This window comes from Haliaeetus albicilla, chromosome 8, assembly GCF_947461875.1.
Source record: "Haliaeetus albicilla chromosome 8, bHalAlb1.1, whole genome shotgun sequence".
Taxonomy (NCBI): domain Eukaryota; kingdom Metazoa; phylum Chordata; class Aves; order Accipitriformes; family Accipitridae; genus Haliaeetus; species Haliaeetus albicilla.
In genome coordinates this window covers 7557665-7578871 of record NC_091490.1, presented here as the reverse complement: position 1 = coordinate 7578871, position 21207 = coordinate 7557665, and the positions used below count along the sequence as shown (strand labels likewise).

Genomic DNA, 21207 nt, shown 5'->3' with positions numbered 1-21207 from the left:
CTGTGGACCTAGCTGGGATCTGAGATTTGGTCTCTGGCAGGATGGGATAATGTGAGAAATTAGTTACAAATTTGTTATATCACAAGTGCTGTAAAGAAATACTAGGCAAAAACTGCTTTGGGTCATAATACCAAGGTAGTATAACTTATGTGCTTATTAAATACTTTTGGCTTTGAAATTTCGGTGTTTCTGGCTGATATTAAATGAAAAAATAACACTTTCAATATTTTCACAAGTATCTCTTTCTTCTAGCTCTTTGATGAAAAACTCCAGAACTGCAAAGATGATGAACAGAGAAAAGCAAGTACATTTTGCCTTAAATATTGCTTATTTTGCTTAATCAGATGGTTTTGTGCATCAATTTGCAATAGTCTATAGAAATTTAAGGTACGGTTCAAATTTGTCGAGTGGCCAAAATCACTTAAAGCATTTTGAAAAACTGGTAACATTATTTGCGTTGCGAATAGGTTGTGAACAAAATTTTTAGTAATACTGGGTGTCATAACATTAAAAAAGGTTTCAGTCTGTAGGAAATGATTACTCTTCTGTTATCCAACCATCTAAAGCATTTTAACTTAAAGATGAAAAAACCAGCAAATTTAACAAGGATGAATGTTTAATGTTTGTAGGAATAGCAAAGCTATTCCTAAGGAAAAAAAATACTAAGAATCCTGTATTTCACATAATCAGTCTATATCCTGTGTAGTTCTGCGACTAGCATGCCACATGTTGGAAGTCTGAGAATACCTTAATTCATTCACTGTAGATGAGGATGCCAAAAGTGTAACTTGCTATGTGGGGAGCAATACTTTTTTAGTGAGGCTGTAATTCACTTAAGTATTGTGTATTTTTTGCATCCCCTCCTATTCCATTTCAAACTCAAGTTTGTAGGTCAGAGTTCAATCACCATGTTTAAGAAAGGCTAGCAGATACCTTTGGTGGTGTGGGTTTGGCATTAAGTAGCATGCTGGTTTTGTATGTTAATTGGTGTGGTGTGGAGGAGGCATTTAACAATTCCTTATGAAGGGTTTATTACTGAAGAGTTGCTTTTGTTTTCAGCAAAAGCAGTAATTTCAATATCATAAAGTAGTGGTGTATTTCATCCTAGTTCCCTCCCTCCACTCAATTTCACTTGTGAAAAACAAGCTCAAGTTCTCTTGGTGTTTGGTTTCAGTTTTGAAATAATTTGATGCTTTCTGTGATTAGTTTAGTTCTTTATAATGGTTGTGACCATTCACATGTTATCCGTCTTGTTTGATGTGTTATGTGGCGTCTTAGGGACTTCACAAGCGATGGTCTTTCTGGAGTTCTTTTGCATGTACAGGCTTTTAAAATAACTTTTTGAAGTACAAGTGTTCTCTGTGTAAGTGTGTTTAATCTGTAGACAACTGACTAAAAGAGTAAGATCTAAAGATTTTGTATTTCTCCTTCAGTGTGTCTTACTGGGAAGAGTTCTCCTTCAATTTCGACCTCCCTCCAGATGCTACTTTGCAGATCAGGCAGTACTTTCTTTTTCCCTGTGACAGTGCTTCTAATCCCTGGAGACTTTCTGCATGTTGTGCTGATTTCTTTCTTTATGTCTGCAAGGTATCTATGGAATGAACAGATTGACTTTATAGAGAAAGCAGGAGGCCTGTTTAGAAGAGGTCAACTTCCTCTGGTTTTAAATCTTGATGAGTGTTGCTATTACTATAGATTCCATTTACTCTCTATTAAATATGAAAAAGACTTGGGCAAAGTACTTCTTGATCATGTCTCTTCCTGTACTAAAGCAGCTAAGAGGTTTTTTGATACTGTATTTAGCAGTTTTTCTATTTGTTTATGGAAGTATGGTTCAGCTATCAGACTATGAGCTGAGTGTAACCTGTAGGATACTTCCATCCAACCCACAGTTTTTTTCCTCTGAGGAAACAAGATTTGGTTATTTGAATGTTACATGCTTCCCAGCTAGCTGCGTGCTGTTTTCTGCAACTGTTTATGGCCAGGCATTTAAAACCTCAGCTATTGTTTTTTTGCATGCATACAGAGCATTGGATGAGCTGGTTTTTAGTTACAGAATATTTGGTCTTTTGAGGATAATGGTATAGGGTATAGGTGTTCTGAGATGCTTCAAGATCTCTTGGATATCTTCTTTCTGAGACATAATAATCTGTTGCACTTGGAAGAAGGCAGTGCAGATGTAGACTTGATGGATTTTGAAGACTGAGAAATATTGTGATTATCATGAATTCCCTGTGTTATATCAATATTCCTGGCAGAAGTACAACTAACACTGCATAGTGGGATCATACTGTCTTGCAAACCTACTATAACTAGCAGTGCTGCCAGTTTTGCTGAATCTACTGATGGAGTACAATGTATATATCCGATTACATAGGAAGTAAAAGAAGGTGCGTGATCTGAGGGTACTGGCGTTTCAAGGTGAAGACAAGATAGGACCTTGCTTTCTTACAGTGTTAGCAGTATTACTGGTGAGAACTCGAAGTGAGCTTTTCTGTTCAGTTTTGTGAAACTATCTTGACCACACATATTGGGGAGAATAAAACTGTAAGCATTCAAAAGCATCAGAACAGTGAAGAGGTGTATATTTGGCAGGCTGGAACAAAGCTGATGTTACTTAACAAGATTTTGGAGGGAAGTGTAGCCTGCTTAAGCCCTTTGGTTCACAACGAGTACTTTTTGTGAAGTAAATCCAAGGCTGAGCACGTGGATTCAGGTTGTACCTTACTGATTCTGACTATGAGTCAGCTACCCCTACGTGCCTCTGCTGCCTCTCTTTGCTGGACGAGCTGATCCCTCTGTAGTCACATGATTGTTGAGTGAGGCAAAAATCATGTTCAATGAAATAAAATTAGCTTTCTATTGGATCACCAGTGGCTTCATAAAAAATCAGATGTCAAGGAGGTGCAACAAGCAGCAAGTAGATGGAGTAGTTTCAGCAGCAGCCTGCAATTTGATTAGATTAGATATAGCATGTGGCTGCATTCCACAAATGTAAGTCTGCAGGAAACTGATGTTTTATTTCAAAATATGTGTATTCATTACCTAAAACTAGGGAAACTGTGTTATTAAAATTTTATCTTCATCAGTTTTCAAAGAGTAGGGTTGTTGAAGAGAGAAAATTGTGATAACTTTTAGTAGTAAATTATATTCTTTAATTTTATTTTTATTAGTAATGTTTTTTATCTTTAACATACCTCTTTTTACCTGTTTATGATTTTCCTTGCAATTTTGTATTTTCTAAATTATCTGTATTACTTTAATGCAAGTTTAAACAAAAGATAGTAAGAAGAAACTTGTAAGGATTGTAGCAGTGTTGATACATAGCAGTGTATTTCTGTACAACTGATGAGATGAAATACAAGCATTCTGCTAACTTCTCCAAACCAACCACTCTTGTAAGCATGCCAGTTTTGTTGCTAGCAATCATCCAGTTGTTTTTCTCTCCCTGTGTCATGTCTATAGGGTGTTTGTATAAGATCTTACGGGGGAGAGTTCACAAACTTTTTTTTAATGCCTGCTTACATCACTGTTATAGAATAACACGTTGCTCATGAAAATCCAGAGACTTCCATATCAACGTTTGCTTAGGCCTAAAGAACAGGGCCGGTGCTCTTTAGAAGGGTGTTCCCAGGGATTGAGTCTGTCTGACTTGCCTGCATTGTTACCATAATTTTGTGTACATATGAAGAAGACAATATTCCAGTTCCGTGTGCTGTGTCCTTGCGAGGTAGCCATACAGCACAACTGTGAAAAATACTGGATTAATGCATACTGTTACTACTTAAGTAGGCCAGCTCACAAGGAATTCATTTCCATAGAGGAAAAAATTATGACTGTGTAATTTGTAGATAGGCCTTGAAAACCAGGGCTCCTGAGGTTTTTTCCCATCTCAGATCTTCTGTGTGATCTTGGACAAATTAGCCTTTTGTCTGTACCTATGTGTAAGAATAACTATGTCTTAGTCTATTGTTTGGAAAATTACAGATGGGTAGGGGGAAAACAGTGCAACTGAATTACATTATATGGCCTGACATCACTTTCAGGTTTTCAGCAAAGATGGTATCAGTGAAGGGAATAAGATACCAATTTATTTGGTGTGTAAATGCTCTATATCATGTTGGGGAAAAAATAGGTAAAGAATAATCAAAACTGCTGATGCTGCCTACAGTTGGCTATAAAGCTTTGAGACTGCATGATTTATTTCAGCTGCATAATCTTTGAGACTGAATGATTTATTTCAGCTGCATAATCTTTCATCTGACAAGATCTGTATGTTTGGGTACATTGCCTATTCTATTTTGGTGCTAAAAGGCTCAAAACTTCACTGCTGTCATATTTAAAATGGTTTTTTCAATATGTGTTGATGAAGTTTGGACTGGAAGTACAGTAGAGACATGAAAAACAAACAAAAACAAAGCAAAGGAATTTTTAGCTGTTGGCTAAAAATTTAGCTGTTGGCTATTTCTCTGCTAGCAGCAGAAGTAAATACAATATAACTTTGTGATATAACACCCCTGATATGCTATTTCCTAGATCAGCATGGTCCAGTCTTTCCAGTGGAAAAGGCTGAGGCTGGGTGCTGTTTGGCTACCTCTTGCCAATTAATCATGAAGAAAATGTACAGTATCCTTACGAACAGCGTATAGAACAGAGTATAACTGAAAAAATTTTCCCTAGATATTGGCTGGGAAGCAGTCACCTTTACACACTTTGATTATTCAAGAATCAAAAAGACTGTGACTCAAGTCACATGAGACGCTCATATTAATCAAAACAAAGAGGTCCTGTAATTGAATTAGTAGAGGTTCAGTGCTGAGTCCAATTTAATAATTTTGCCTTCTGCAGGCAGACCCAAGGACATCAACAGGATGCATATGCTTCTTAGATAGGTCATGCTTATGTGTAAAATGGCATGCAGATGCTTTTGCATGCCTGAAGTGCAATTCCACACAGGAAATCTTAATGAACCAGTGTCTCTAGATAAAATTAAGTACGCAGATTTCCAGATGCACTTTTACTGGAGGCACTTAGACTGGAGAAAGAGGAAGAACGCGTGTGCCCTGTTATTTTCCGTGATTTTTTTTTAAGCTGTGCTTAACGGCGTATGTTTATTATACTTGAATGATGGTAATTTCAAGTAATACTGATTGTTGAAATGTGTCACCATTGCACAAACTGAACTTAGAGTGAATCTTCATACTGCATTGTATTTCTGTTGATGTTATGCAAAACTGAAGTGTAGACTTGGATGGGTAAATATGTATAATGTCACTACTGAGAAATTCCTAACCTTGTCATCTTTAAGCTTTAATTATCAGTTCGATGTCTGTCTTGTCAATTACAAAATGAAAATTGTGTCTATATACAGAAATAGTCTTTAACATGTTGGTTGCTTTTTTTCCTCCCCGAATTTAAGATTAAAATATAGTGTTTGTATAGTATTTAGGTCAAACTAGATGCTGGAAATTCTGTCTTTAACCACATTATTTTGTTTTTTCTTTTACAGAAAATTGAAAATCTCAAAGAAACAACCAGTGTAAGCTTACTTAATTTTTATATCTATTATATACGGAATCTGAAATAGACCTTATTTTCTTGGGAAAGTTTTTAAAGCTTTTTACAGAAAAGTGGGAATCCATATTGGGTCCAACAGTGTGATGACAGAGGCAGCCTGGTTCTGGTGCTGTCTTCAGATTTATGTCTAGCACCTTAGAATCATAAAATCATAGAATAGTTGAGGTTGGAAAGGACTTCTGAAGGTCTGGAGTCCAACCCCATGCTCAGAGCACGGTCAGCTAGAGCAGGTTGCCCAGGATCAAATCTAGTTGGGTTTTGAGTAACTCCGAGGATGGAGGCTCTGTAACCTCTCTGGGCAACCTGTTCCACTCTTTGATCATCCCTAGAGTAAAAAAGTGTTTTCTTATGTTTAAGGTGAATTTCCTGTATTTCAATTTGTGGCCGTTGCCTGTCGTCCTGTCACTGGGCACCACTGAGAAGAGTCTAGCTCTGTCGTTTTTTTTACACCCTGCCATCCCAATCAGATATTGATGCCCATTGATAAGGTCTCCCCTAGCTTTTTCTTCTCCAGCTTAAACAAGCCCAGCTCTCTCAGCCTCTCTTCACATGACAGTTTACCTGCTTGCAGCACTGTGAAAGTTTGAAGCTGACCTCCGTTTCACCCTGGCAAACTGTGTTGTGTTCGGCTTTTGGAAACTTCAGTTTTCTACTGCTATGCTTTTGTCTCTATAAAAAAACGGGGGGGAAGGGAAAGTAGAGGTTCTGCAGGAGTGAGTGTCCATTTAGTTCTTGCCCAAGATTTCAGTTAATATTCTGTATAACTAATAAAAATACCTGTAAATACAAAATATTACAGGATAATAATACAAGGTTTTTTTCTGTTATTTTTGTTTTCCTAGAGCATGGTAGAATCAATAAAACACTGCATTGTGTTGCTACAGATTGCTAAAGTAAGTACACTGTAAACTATTTTGAATTTTAATTATACAGCATTAATCTGTGTGAAAACAATTGAAATCTAAAGTGTGTTCTATATGATCCAGGATATATATCTAAAAAAATTGGTATAAGTTGATTTATGCTACTATTTTAATGAAGTTTCCGAAATACTGAGTTCCACAGCAGACAGTCCTGTTAATGTTTGTGGTAACAGTCGTGTTGATGATATAGCTTTTCTTTTGAGATAAACTTTCTTTTGCAGAGTTTGCTATTAGACTAAATAAGAACTTAAACATAAGTGTGACAGAATAGAAACTTAACAAGACTCTTCTTTCTGCTTCATTTAAGAATATGACTAACAAATAGAAAAAGGGAAAATTGTGATGTTAATCTAAACTGGTTTGGCAAGGTTTTTTGTAGGTCTGAAGTTCATGGTGATGTTGGAACTTCTTGAAGTAAGAATTGTATTATTTGAGAATGCAATATGGGTAACGCAGTTAAGCTTTTCACTTAAATGTTTTGTTGCTTTTTAAAATTTAGTGAGATTTGGATTTACTTTTTTTTGTCAAGTTCTGCTTTTACAGGCCTTCATGTACTATATTTAGGATATGTTAATTGTGAGCTGCTGATTTTACCTTGCGACCGAAGTGAAGGAAAATGGTGTTTTGCAAAGAAATTAATTTATGGCATTTTCAGAATTTAAGGCTGAATTTAATCAGAACACATTCTGATTTATTCAGAAATAGGTGTAGGCTCTTCCATTTTTTTTTTTCTGTAGTCTAGATCACCTTTTTGTTTTGTAGCTTTCAAATACAATACTGCTGTTTGTCTTCATTATAGATGCCAGATACAATGTACAACATTTTGAGGCCAGTGAAAATTGAAGTATTTAGAACCTTGCAGGATCAGAAGTCATTCACTAAAAGGATCAGTGCATATTTTATGAAATTCAGATTTCATATCAGTAGCTTAAAAATTCTGAAGAAAAGGTTTCTAAGTTAACAGGCTTATACAAAACCAAAAATATTTTACAAGTAGTAGGGTACATTGAAATGGTTTTGTGCCACATGAATCTAGAGCTAAAACAGTCTTTACTTAACATACAGTGATACTATTTGAATCCTTCATTGCAGCGATAGCAAGAAAAGCCTTGTCAATACTTAATAATTTGCTGTTATTTAATACTGGGTATATTTAGAATTTTTTTAGTACAGCGAAACCAGTAGACTATACGTCATTCTTTGGGGATTTGGTGGAGTCAATTGTAGATAGATTAGATGGTAGTATACTAGTTTTCTTACACAGATATATGTGACTTGCTGTATTAAGGTAGCTGTTGGAAAAATTGTGTGCAATGAACGACTTGCTCATTTTTTGTTAATTACTATATAAATGTATTTAATAGTTGTTATTTTCACAGAGGTTTAGTTCCTATGAAATGTCACTCTTTTTAAAAAAGCTCTGCTATGTAATCGGCAAATCTGAAAGAGCAGAATTATAACCTGCTTTTCAGGTTCTTGATCAAAGCTGGTAATAGGTGGCTGAGTTAGTTTTCTTGTTTCAATTGAATATCAAATTCCATTTCTGTTATGGGTAAGTTTATTGGGGGACATACAAAAAGCATCTTGTGCTGATGCTAAGCACACTTTGAAGTTGGTTAGGTGGTTTGCTGATAATGGACAAAACTGAACTTGTAGTGGCAGATGTAGTCATTTTTGATCAGATTCAGTGCTTTACTACTCCAACTACCATATAAGTGTAAAGGTAGGTAGAATTTGGGTCCCCCAAAGATACTAAGACTTGCTTTCTGTTACACTAAATCAGACCTTGAAGTCCTCCTTTCAGTACTAGTAAATATTAACCAGTGTAAATAGATGGACTTATCTATTGAGGAGTGGGTTTTTTTTTGCTAAACCATATCTAAAGCTCTTGTAGAGCTATTGAAGATAAGGTGGTTTAAATGAGTGGTTTATGCACAACTAATTGGAAGACATTGGTCCACATATAGTGAAAAATACCCTCTCTAAATCTTCCTGCAATTTTAATAACCTTTATTCTGCTTCATCTCCATCTTCTTTCTCCCTCTCTCTCAGGCAACTATTGTTGACTACCTGGCAATTCTGTCGTGTCCCCCGTCCCCCCGCCCCTTTTCTATAAACTGTGTTGGTATCCTGATTTCTTAGTGCTGTAGGAAATCAAGAATACAGGGGGGTTGGGCTTGTTTTTGCAGTTCTGTAAGTTGCATGTGTATGAAGCATTATATATCTAAAATGTATTGTGTCTGACTGATAGCTTTCTGTTCTCCAGTATGGAACCTTTTAAGATTCTGCAAGTTTTTTTCCCAAAGCTGTAAGGCAAGTATGGCTGCTGACTTACACTGCTGAAAATAAATCATATTAACACCACCCCTGCACCCCATTTTTACTTCTACAGTGCCTTGCTCATTAGGAGACAGACTTCGCAATCACTTTCTGGTTGTTTGGTAACTTGAAAATTGTTATCACTTCTCCATATACTCAGAACATCTGTTTCAAACACACAGCCATTTAATATTTGGATGATTTTGGTACATTGAGGCAAACCTGGTGTTTGGGGTTTTTTTGTTATGTTTTTTAATTATGTGTTATGTTGAGCTGTGTCATCAACTCTTGAAACAACCTGCCTTAGGACTTGAAACAGTTAAATTTTCATTAAACTTACTGGTAAATCCAGTGTGTAATCATACCACTTGTACTTTAGGTCACCCAAGGCATTTTCAAAACAGTGAAGTAAATACCAGCTAAATAGGAATATGTTATAATACATACATTGCTTATCAAAAAGCAATCAAAATAAACCAAGTGGGATGGATAGGTGGAGCCTTTGACTTGTGTTGTCCCCTTTGTGTGTATGGCAGTTGAAGATGTCCAGCTTTGCTGATGTGTGTGTTGTAAAATATATGTAATGGTCTGTTAGTGATTTGGTAAACTACAGTCTTAGAAATATATATTATATGTTTTATGAAGTAGCTTTTATAATTTAGGTATTTAGTTTTGCATCTTTGCCTTCCCTTTTTCACTCCATCATTTCTGGTGAGTCTTGCCTGCCTAGTTTTGTGGCATTTCTGCCTGCCTTACCTTATCAACATGCCATGTTGCTGATTGTGCATTACAATCAGATAGGATAGCAAGCTTCAGTACCAATGCAGCATCTTTGTGTTTTATCTCTTAGGTCATAGAGATGATGGCGTAAGATGGAAATTTTGTATGTTGAAAAAAAATTAATATATTTGGACTGCAGTGTTGTTCTACCTTCTGTGTGTGTTAGTTTGCAACCTGGTGGAGCTCATTGCCCTTAGTGGTGTTTTTCTCATGGAAAGCCTTGCTTAAGAAATGTCAACTAGCAGACATGAAGTTTGAGCAGCCTATTGCCAACTATATAAGCTAAGGAAGAATGTATAAAGTATCAAAACATAAGTATGTGCCAACTTTCTTAATACTATTTACAACTTTTTTTTTTTTTCCTTGTTCCTCTTTAACAACTGGAAATCTGGGGAAATACTCTGCAAACAAGTCTTAAGATTTACACTAAACAAAGCTATGGATTGATGTATTGGCTAATATGACCTTTGCAGCAGAAGTTATTTGGCTTAGAGTTCAGTAAAATTTATACCGTTGCTGGTACAGTGTTAAAACTATGCTAACTGTAGATTGGCATTAACTTGTCTGTTGCTAGTGTAATTTCCCCTGATGGCAGTTTTATTCCATGCATTGCCTGCTCTTTCACATATGCTTCTAGGCAAAAAACCCCAAATCCTAGATTATAAATAATCTAAAAACATTTTAAAATCTAATGGATACCAAAAAGCAAAAGTTAAAAACTTTTAACTTATAAAGGCACTTCTGCGTTTCAAAAGCAAAAAGTGCTTTTGAAAACTTGACCTGTATGCTAATGACAGTTCTCTAGAAACTGAGAACTTTGTGTCTTTTGGTTTTCAGGGACTCATTGGTGCTGCAGAGCATGTTTTGGGGGGGCTTTTACCTATTTGGGAAGAACCTACATTGTAAAGCGTAATTGTATTCTGCAGTGCAGAAACGGTATTTTTAAAATTGTTCATACTTGTGTGCACAGATTCTTAGAAAATGCTAATCCTCAGAGGTGCAGTGACTATGTATAGAATTGTTTCTTTTAAGTTTAGTTAGTGTATCAGATGATGAGGAACATTTTATGGCTGAAAATATAAACATTCCTGAGAGAAACTTGCTGTTCTCACTTAACACAGAACCGATAAGTCATACAAGATTGTTATGTTGATATTTTTAACATTTTTTCCTTAAGGACCAAAATAATGAGGAGAAGCACGCAGATGGACTTATAGTAAGTTTAAATCTAATCTTTATCTCCCTTTATTTCTGCAGAACATGTGAACAGAGACCTGAATTTCCACTCATTTTGCAACATACTTCTTCCTTTCTCTAATTTACTGCTTCAAGTGTCTTGTTAAAATTACTGTTGAGTCATTAGCTTCTGATGTTGGCTAACACCCTTGCCTTTAGAAAATATAGTGATCAGTTTTATACTGAGTGTCTGAAGTGGCAGTGTTATGACTGAACACTTAGATAAAAATCTGCCATGTGAACAGATGACAGGGAAATTACTGGGATAGAAATAGTTTTGTGTTCCGTCTGAAGTATCTTTATGTATGAAATAGATCAGCTATCTGTGTGCTTCAAGTAGTTTGTCTTTTCTACAGTGCTGCTCATTTGATGCAAAGTTGTATTATGTCTGTTTAAGCAATGCTTCTTCTTTAATATAACATCTGCATTTTTAATGTAACTTCTGTCATCTTTGATTTCGGTCACGTGTGACTTCTTTCTTCCTTCTCTTTTTGTCACTTGAGTACATTTCAGATACTTTTAATAGGAGATTGGTTTCAGTAAAAGATAACTCTAAAAATCATAGAGTGTTCTCATTACAGTTGACAATAATTCCCGAGCTTTATTTGTCTTTCTGTTATATACAGCTTTAGCAGTATGATTTTTCTGGTATGAACTTTGGAGTAAATATGCACATAGAGGTTTTGATTTCGCGGTTATCATAAATAAGACGAATGATTACCCTGTGGATAGTCATGTAATTCAGGTCTTAGTGTAATGGAATAGGTTCTGTTATGTGCCCTGGACAAGAGAAGTTACACAGCTAGACACTACCCCAGGCGGAGGTGGTATGCACATTAGATCTGCAACTCGGAAATTTCATATAGATATTACAACTTACTATAGTCTGAATTTGATTAGCCACTCTTCTAATTGTCTGTTGGCTGGCTTATACTGGGGAGAAAAAAAAAAGTATTTCTGTAAGAATATATTAACTGATTCATCAGTGAATGTGAAGACTGAAAATTTGATGCTATTGAGGTCAATGTTAGCTTGGACTAAAGGTCACGATTTCACTTTAAACTCAGGCAGGAATATGATCAATGTTTGATACCATGGTGGGATGACAGTCTCGTCGTTTCTGCATGGTTGTTTTTAAGTTTGTTACTAAACTCAGAGTAGGAAACTTTCTGGTCTACCTTCATCTGTTTCTAAACCACGAAGGCATACCCCAAAATACCTAACAAGAAGCTCAGGTTCATTTTGCAGTTTGGAGAATTGTTTAAGGATAACGTTACAATACTGTGTACAAGGCCAAAGTTACTTTGGGTTGGGTTTTTTTTCCTTTTTTTCACACCAGTGTTCCGTATTGTATATATTATTAGTTTCCCTAAAAACTAGGAGAGATAGAGATAGCAATAGCATCCTGTGTATCATAGGACCTTCTTGATTTTTAAGTTTCTTAACTCTGAAAATGGGATCATGATTTTAAACTGAAATAGTGGGACAGGGACCTACCTGTGTTGCATGCATAATTGCACAAGCAGTTGAAGTGATGTGTAAGGGACGTTGATTTTATGCTGGAATACAGTGGAGTAACAGTATGTGTACTGGATTATTTATATACTAGTTAGTAACACCAATGAAAATTTAGAAAGCAATTTTTATGCCTTTTTTTTTAAACTGGAGGTTTTTTAAAGATAAACAGGGAATAATAGTTTTGTTTTCAATTAAATAAATCCTGTGCTGTAAAAAAATAATAAAAATCTTCACTGCTTCACTGATTTTTAATGTAGGACAAAGTCCAGAATTACAGTTAACCAGGAAAGGAGGCAAGAAAGAAGTCTTCCATTTGTAGGAAAATGGGAGGAGGAAGGTTAAAATGACCCCATTTCCCTCAGTCTGCATGCAAACAGAAATTAATAGACTAAAAGGAGGGAAGGACAGTTGGAGACTCTCTTCTAAGTATTGATCTAAAAAGAGGATAGGAATAAACATACTGACTAAATTTAAAGGCAAAGCTCATCTACCTTTTTTTAAAGTAGAACTTGGTATTGTATGACCTTCCTGTGCTTGATACTCTTCAACTTAAGCACAGTAGCAAGATTTCCTAGCAAATTGAGGCAAAGATTTTCACAGTTCCGATATAAATCAATGGTTTTAAATTGCTAGTTTGGATGAAAAGACATTGCAATTTAGATTTCCAAGTGGCTTGTTGTATAAGAGCCAAGAATGTATACTGAAGTCAGTGGCTTTTGTGAGTGTCGAGTTGAATTGGTGCTTCATTTTCAAAATGCCCACGCTTATACGTAGACTGAAATGTCCTCTACTGGAGATGCACTGAAAACTGTCAGCTTGCATTGGAAAGAGTTTTGGCAACAAAGCCACTTCATGGCTGTAAGCATGCTGATGATTCTTATTAATTTATGGGTTGATTTACTATGGTCTGGACAAATTATTTTTTGGGAAAAAAAAAGGTTTTAAAAATACAGATTATTTATCCTAATGTTTGCCAGATAATTTGCGTCTTAACTCTTTGCATGCAGTATTTATTAATGGACATTGGAAGGAATGCTGGAACCTAGAACTTGAAATAAGAATTCTTGATAGGACAATTCAAATCTGTAGCAAATTCAGTTTAGTGTAAAATCTGTGTAAAGAATTAAAGTATTACCACTTTGAAAGTATTTCTCATGTCCTCAACTGTCAATTTGTGTTTTACTTTCTCTCTCAGGAATTTGCTATCTTGCATTTGGGCATTTCTTGTGCTCACAATGTTCTTGCTATCTATGCTTTATCTATCTATTTATTTATTAAATTGAGAAAAAATGTGTTCTTCTTTCTTTTGTCTCAGAGCACTATAAACCCAGTTGATGCAGTATATCAGCCCGGTCCTTTGGAACAGTCAGTGATCAGCACAATGCCTTCCCAAGCGGTTATACCTCCAGGTATGGTGTACAGAAAGAACCTCAGCAGAAATACTCTTGAGCAGAGCAGGATGCAACAGCAGTCTAGATGGAGGGGCTGCATAATGGTGGATAGCTTCTGTGTCACATACGCCATACAGGTGCACACTGCACTTAGTGGTGCTCGCTCACCACAGTGGTGCAAGGGGAGGCAAAGGAGCAGGAGGTATGGAGCTTCCTCACCCATCAGGAAAATCTGCCTCTAGTTCTGTGGATAAGCTGATGTATTTCACTTGCTCTAAGTTACTGGCTTACATTTCTAATAATATACTTTCTTAAAATAAACAAAACTATAATTTTCAGAAAAGATAAATACTTTCTAGCTAAATAACTGCAAATTTTTTTAAAATGCCATCTTTGTTTAATAATAAGAAAGAGCTAGATAACAATGATGGAAATGTGTTTTTCTGTCTGAATGGCTTTTATAGAAAAGGATTTCATTGTTGAAGGTGAGGTGAAATGAGGTGGAATCTCCTTCCCAACAGAAGTATACATCTCATATTGAAATGTGAATTTTGAGTTTAACATATCAAAATATCTCCTAGAACCTGCTCAGTTGTGCAAGTCAGAGCAGCGACCCTCATCTTTGCCAGTGGGACCTGTAGTAGCGTCGCTTGGAAATCAGACTCCAACACCAAATAGTACAGGTACGGTTCTGTGTAACTGTCTTATTGAAGTACAAGAGACAAAACCTGAATATATACTGTCTGTAACCTAATGTAATAAGCTATTAAGACAACATTGTATTATTGACCTACATCTTGCTTTTAATCAACACTTATTTCATTGTTGTGTTAAAATCAATTATTCTGCTCTTTCTCCCCTCCATGTATACGTAGTCCATAGGAGTATTACCAGCTTGCTTTCTTGTCTCCATTGTTGCAATCTTGCAGTAACGACACAAGAACTTTGCAGTTAATACATCATGTGTGGTCTTTGGGCTTTTTAATTCATTGATTCCCTAGTCTACCCCTTAAATAATAGCATTCATTGGGCTTTTTAAAACTACAATAGATGCTGTGAAGCAAAAGTTGCTGAAATATGTATGAAGTTGCTATAATTATCCGTTTAAAATTCCTATAATATTTCTAAGTTTTTTTTAAAAACCATAGCTACATACTTAACATTTTTAATTATTTGTCTACATTGACTGTTACTTCCTGATCAGTTGTATTGATTAGATTGTACAATCATGCTAAAACTCTCTCAGTCCCCCCCCAATTTTTTTCTAAGCTTGTGTATAAATGATTTGTTGTTACTGTATTACTACCTTTACTTCCTAGAACGCTAATATGTGTGTCAAACAGTATTTGCCCCAATCTGAAAAATGAAGGATACCACTGCTGGCTTTTTCTCCTGCCAGAAAGTTCCTTTTTTTTAGTCTTACTCTATGCATCTCATATTCTAGTTAATTTCTGATGATTGTTTGTGTAAATACCTTAGCTTGCTTAATAACCTCTGTTGTGACTTAGGCTTCCACAAAAGGTCTGTGTCAGTGTTAACCTGATTTGTCTTTATTGCTATAACTCTTTTGAAAAATGGCAAGTTAGTGATGAGATAGGATTCATGTAATCCAATTTAGAAAGTGTATTCATTAGATTTCGTCACAAATATATTTGTAGCTAAATTGGAAAAAGATGTTTTAGGCAAGTAGAATACAAGTTGAGTGACAACTGGCTGGATTGCCAGGCCCGAGGCTTGCGATCAGATGTATGAGGTCTAAATGGCAACCAAGTGACTATTGGTGTTTCTCAGGGGTTGATACTGGGTCCAATAGTGCTTAACATCTCAGACAACCTAGACGTGGACCTTGCCAAATGGGAGAGAACAACGGATAGGACAGGGCTGCCATTCAGGGGGGCTGTGACAGACAGGGTAAGTGGACTGACAGAAACCTCATGAAGTTTGATGAAGGAAATGCAAAGTCCTCCACCCACCTACGATGGGCATAGCCCTTGGCCTGCCCTGTTGCATGGGGTTAACTGCAGCTTGGCAGATGAGGAGCCAGGGGTCCTGGTGAGCAACAAGTGGAACATGGGTCAGCAGTGTGCCCTGGTGGTGATGAAGGCTTTGCTGCGTACCAGTCTGGATTAGTGAGAGTGTAAAGAGCAGATTAAGAGAAGTGATTGTTCTTCTCTACTTGGGATCCGTGGGACCAGATCTTGAGTATTATGTATAGTTTGGGGTTTCACAGTACAAAGACATGGACCGCTGAGATTAGGACGCTGAGGCCCATGACTGGGTTTGTTCAGCCTTAGGAAGATCAAGCTAAAGAGGGATGTTACTGCTGTCTTCTGCCAACTATTGGGAGGGTGTAAAAAAGATTGACCTGGGCTCCTCTTGGAGATGCACAGCAAAAGGATGATGCAATCAACACAAGTTGTGAGAAAGGAAATTCTACGTAGGTATTAGAAAATGCTATGGTTTTATAATGAGGTGGTTCAAACTTTCAAATAAGTTCCCCAGAAAGATCATAGGATCCTCATCTTGAGAGATATTTAAAACTTGACTAGATGTGGTCTTGAACAAACTGGTCTAATTTTGAAGTTGTCTGGGCCTTGAGTAGGGAGCAGTCCAGATGACTTCCAGAGATCCCTTCCAACATAAATCATTCTATGATTCTATACAAATTTTCAGTATTGTTGTTTTGCCTTTAATCAACAACTTTGGAGAAAACATGTCTTTATACTTCACTGTTGTTCTGTGTTCTTGATTTTCCTTGTGACCTTTCTTTTGTTATCTGTTAAATGAAACTCAGTATGAACCTGACTAATTATTGCTTCTAATTTTGTAAGATATCATACCTTCTGAGTTTGCATAGTCTTTATTGATTTGAACAATCCTACTCATAAGTTAGAACTGGTGGATTTTGAAAGAATTTTCTTGGTTTTGTGAAGTCTGTAATTCTTAATGCTCCATAGGAAGCGGGCAATCAGCACCTAGCAGCAGTCTCACCTCTCCAAGCCATGTCAACCTGTCTCCAAACACAGTCCCAGATTTTTCTTACTCAAGCAGTGAGGATGAGTTCTATGATGCTGATGAATTCTATCAGAGCAGTTCTTCCCCAAAGCGATGTATGGAGTAAGTAGCTGAAAGTATGCAGTGCGTGCTGAATACAATTTTTATCTACAAGGGCATGGTTTATCTGCTGGTAGAAGTTAGTTAAGCTGAATAAGTCATACTGGCTTTAAAAAAAAAAAAAAAAAAGGCAGGGGAGGCAAAAAAGCCACTCTGTGTGTAACAGAATAAGATTACCCCCTCCCCCAGCACAATCATCTATGAGGGATGCAGTTTCCTCCTTCCCATTCCATCGTATATATATGTTGACAAAACTCTAACATAAACCAACGTTGGGAAGCCCCCAGCTCAGAGATATAAGCTGAGACCATGGTGTATTCCACACACATTTGTTGCAGCCTTCGGTAAATAGCCAATTCCCACTCACATTTACTAAATGAAATTTTTGAAGTTGACTGCCTTTCCCCAAAATCTCTGTTTACTCTTCTTTTTTATGAATTTCAGAATTAATTTTAAGAGATGCTACACATTTCAAAGAGGAATTAGCTGTTTTATACCTTCATGTGGTATTAGCTTGAGACTGCAGGCCTTCCCATTCGTTCAGCTACAGTCCATTTTAAGTTTTCTGTGAATTAGTGTGCGGCACATATATTAATGTCTATCAGTAAACTTGTCTATGTATATCAAATTATAATAATTTGGTGTGAATTAGTTCATTGTGAATTGTGAGAATTTATTACTCTTCTTTAGTTCTTCAGGGTCTGCTGCAGTCCTGACTCGGAGCAGCACAGGAAGTAGTCTGAAACGTCCGGATACCACAGAGTCCCTCAATTCTTCCATGTCTAATGGGACAAATGATGCTGGTGAGTGGACTGTATGAACTTCTAGTAAGGAACTCTTGATTGTTAATCTGTGTGTAAACTGTGTCAATATATGTATGATCATACATATATGACAAGGTACTTATGGAAAATGGTTTATCTACTGTTTCTTTACTAATGAAAGATTGTTGAATTGTAGGTTTTAAAAAACATAGCTTTATAAATAAGACCTTTTTGACAGCTAATGTATATGCTAATTAAATACAGTCTGGTTTTGAATGTTTAGAGAAAAACAAAAGCAATTTGGTCTTTCTAGATCTCTTCGATCCTCCTGATGATCGAGATGATGATGGGGAAGGAGAATCAGTGGAAGAACATAAGAGCGTTATTATGCATCTGTTGTCACAAGTTAGATTAGGAATGGATCTAACAAAGGTAAACTTGCTGATTTGTTCGTGGGGAAGGGAGGGAGAGTAAACCCTGAATTCTGTGTAAATCAGTTCAATGTTAAAGTAGTAATTTAACTATATTTTTGTTCAAAGAGCTAGTTAAGCTATAATCTCTTCGGCATGGTATTGTTTTTAATTGGAGTTGTTACTGAGAGGGGAAAAACAAATGCAGAATGAATATATCCCACTGCTAAAATCTGTTTGGGAAAATACTTTGCTATGGAAAGTAGCTGTTCGTTCTCTATGAACCTGATCCTTGGAGTGCCTGTAAAGCTGGGATAAGAGGAATGCTGTATGCAGTAGTAACGTTTCTCCTGTCTTTAGCTTCCTAGAACAAAGATCTACAAGATCCCAGTGTATGGAGACATTCAATAAGACATAAATAAAATAAAAGGGGGAATTAAGCATATAGTGAAATGCTTTCCTTAACTGGGATCTTGTTGAGTAAGTTGCTTGTGTATTTTAAAATGCTACATGTAGGTCTGGCAAGTAAAGAGTTGGATTTTTCGTGAATGTGATTCATGTTGTTGTCTGTCTTAAGGTTGAATGAACAGCATTCTGAAGGTGTTGATCCTTCTAGGCAGCTTGGTTAAATTTAAACAAGTAATTCCAGATTGAAAGAGAGTAGGAGAGATCAGTCCTATCATTAGTTTCCTTAAGTGGATGACTTTAACTGTCCAGTCTGGAACTCACAACGGACAATAAAAAGATAAAACTTTTCTGGAGAAATAGCCAGCAGCTTGCAAGCAAACTATGGAAGGTTTCTGGCAGTTCTGAATAGGAATTGATCCAAAATGTGTGTGTTGGAAACTCCTGGAATGATTGAAAATTACTGATCTCAAGTTAAGCTGCCAAGAACCATCACAAGCATGCGTCTTGTCTGCATCACTTTAAAGTCAACAACAGCAATCAACACTGCTTTCAACAGCGGTCTATACCACACTGACGCAGACAGCAGATCCACAAGAATGGAACCTGCAAATGCTGTTGGGGAAGAAAAGTAGTAGCGAAGAGATTAACCTTCATCTTGATAAAGAGGCATATAAGAGAATGTGACTACGTGGAATGAGATTTTGACTATAACTGAAAATTGATAGTGTACATATAGATGAAATTAATCAGTGTTACTGTAATTAAGAACAGCTTTTGATAAGCTCAGCCATGTAGTTGGATATGCTGTAAGTGGGACTAGAATATACATAAGATGAGACAGTTCCTCTTAAATCTCTGGTTTTATAGAAGATGCCAACTGACCTGTATATGTCAGAACTCATTGGTGAGTTTGAGAACACAATCAGCTTACAAGCACACGAAGCCTTGGGTGCTTTGTATGCTATTTACAGTTAGTACATAGAATGCTTTTGTGGAGGATGTTAAAGTATCTTGGTCTATAAGAGTTGTTTTTCTTCACCCAGGTGGTTCTTCCAACTTTTATCCTGGAAAGAAGATCACTGTTGGAAATGTATGCTGACTTCTTTGCACATCCGGACTTATTTGTCAGGTATTTGATTTTTCAAAGTAGACCATTAACTGATTCTGATACTGCTTATGGCCCTTGTAGGCTGCTAAAAGCAAGTTGGTAGTTTTGAAGAATATTGCTTGGGTTTTGATCTAAACTTGAAAAATACTCAAAGTAGTCAAACTTCTGGTTGTAAAACAACCAAACATCCAAAAAGCTTTCCTGTATTTGAGGTACCTGCTTGTATTTAATATTGCCTGTCCTTCTTTTCTCTCTTTTGGCCCATGTAGCATCAGTGACCAGAAAGATCCAAAGGAACGGATGGTTCAAGTAGTTAAATGGTACCTCTCAGCTTTTCATGCAGGAAGAAAAGGGTCAGTTGCTAAAAAGCCTTACAATCCCATTTTGGGCGAAATCTTCCGATGTCATTGGGTATTACCAGGCACTGAAGGTGAAGATGATATGGTTAGTTTCTTGTGGTATGTTTTTTGGCGCCTAGAATGCATGCGAGTAATTCCCAAGGCTTTATTAATTTACTGATTGGAATGGCTTATGCTATGTTTAAGCAGCAAAATCAACAAACTATGGCAATTTCTTAACTGATTCCCCCCCCGCTTTTCTTTGGACAGAAGTTTAAAGTAGCTTGCATAACAAAATTTGAGCTATTAGTTTTTTAAGAACTATTTGACATGTTGAAAACGTTCTCTTTTTTCCTGAACTGTTTCATCGCACTGAGTATGAATTGCTTTCTTTCCAAAGTTCTGATTTTTTTTTTAATTATCATTTCTCTAAACCCTTGTTTTTTAACAGTGGCGTTTCTTTTCCTCACTTACAACCTAGAAAGCAGTGCAGTTTCTCCAGTACATTTAATTCTCCGTTTAAATTTTTTTTTTGTAGACTTCTGAAGTTTGTATTCAAAGCTTGGATAATATTTTAGTTGTACATCTGTGTCTGGCCATTACTCTCCCTTTTGTGCTTTATTGGAGTATGTCTGGTGACATGAAGGCCTGAGTAACAGTAGTGCTACTCTCATAATCTGAACTCATCTACCAGTGTATAAGCTTTTCTCTTATTTGCCCAAGTTTCAGTGAGACTCAAGGATTAATCAGACTTATGCACATGAACCATAGTCAACACAGTGCCCCACTGATTCTAGAGAGAAGCTCTAGCACTTGCAGTGCAGCCTGGTGTGGGGGGGGGGTTGGTTTTTTTTTTTTTTTTGTGTGTATGTGTTTGTTTTTTTAACACACCTCATTTAGGCTTCTCACCCTGGGAAGTTGCAGATGATGTGGGAGGTGCTGTTGTGAGATACTACACGTAGCCTCAGTGTAGTATATCTAAACATGTGATTGTTTAGATATAAATCATGTATTTTTCCCATTTAATTTGCTTCTCCTCTCCCCACCCCTCCAGTTAGTTTGCTCAAATCTTTCTCTTGTTTCTGAGGTGAATGTTTGGACTCCTGTTTGCTGGCATAAAGACAATATCGTATTTGTGCTTCCATTGCTTCTCATGATGAATTACACTTTTCATGATATGCCACAGGAAATGAATGTTGGTTTATGGTTTTGTGATACATATAATCTGATCATTATTAATATGCATATCAGAGTTTATCACAAGCAAAAATGAAAACTATTTCTGCCACCCGTTTCTTATTAGTTGATAAGAAATTAAATG

The 21207-nt window shown here is 36.5% G+C and overlaps 1 protein-coding gene across 2 annotated transcripts in view; it reads left to right on the top strand.

The window, feature by feature from the left end:
- The window catches only part of OSBPL9 (oxysterol binding protein like 9), a 64938-nt gene that overhangs the window by 39355 nt on the left and 4376 nt on the right, over positions 1-21207 (top strand). Inside the window, exons 6-16 of one of the 2 annotated variants that reach the window (XM_069788764.1) lie at positions 253-300; positions 5510-5539; positions 6420-6470; positions 10777-10815; positions 13669-13762; positions 14326-14427; positions 16702-16861; positions 17549-17661; positions 17936-18054; positions 19484-19569; positions 19818-19992. In XM_069788764.1, the coding sequence (XP_069644865.1) occupies positions 253-300; positions 5510-5539; positions 6420-6470; positions 10777-10815; positions 13669-13762; positions 14326-14427; positions 16702-16861; positions 17549-17661; positions 17936-18054; positions 19484-19569; positions 19818-19992 (1017 nt within the window). The remainder of the gene's footprint in view (positions 1-252; positions 301-5509; positions 5540-6419; positions 6471-10776; positions 10816-13668; positions 13763-14325; positions 14428-16701; positions 16862-17548; positions 17662-17935; positions 18055-19483; positions 19570-19817; positions 19993-21207) is intronic. The other variant, XM_069788765.1, reaches the window with a different exon arrangement.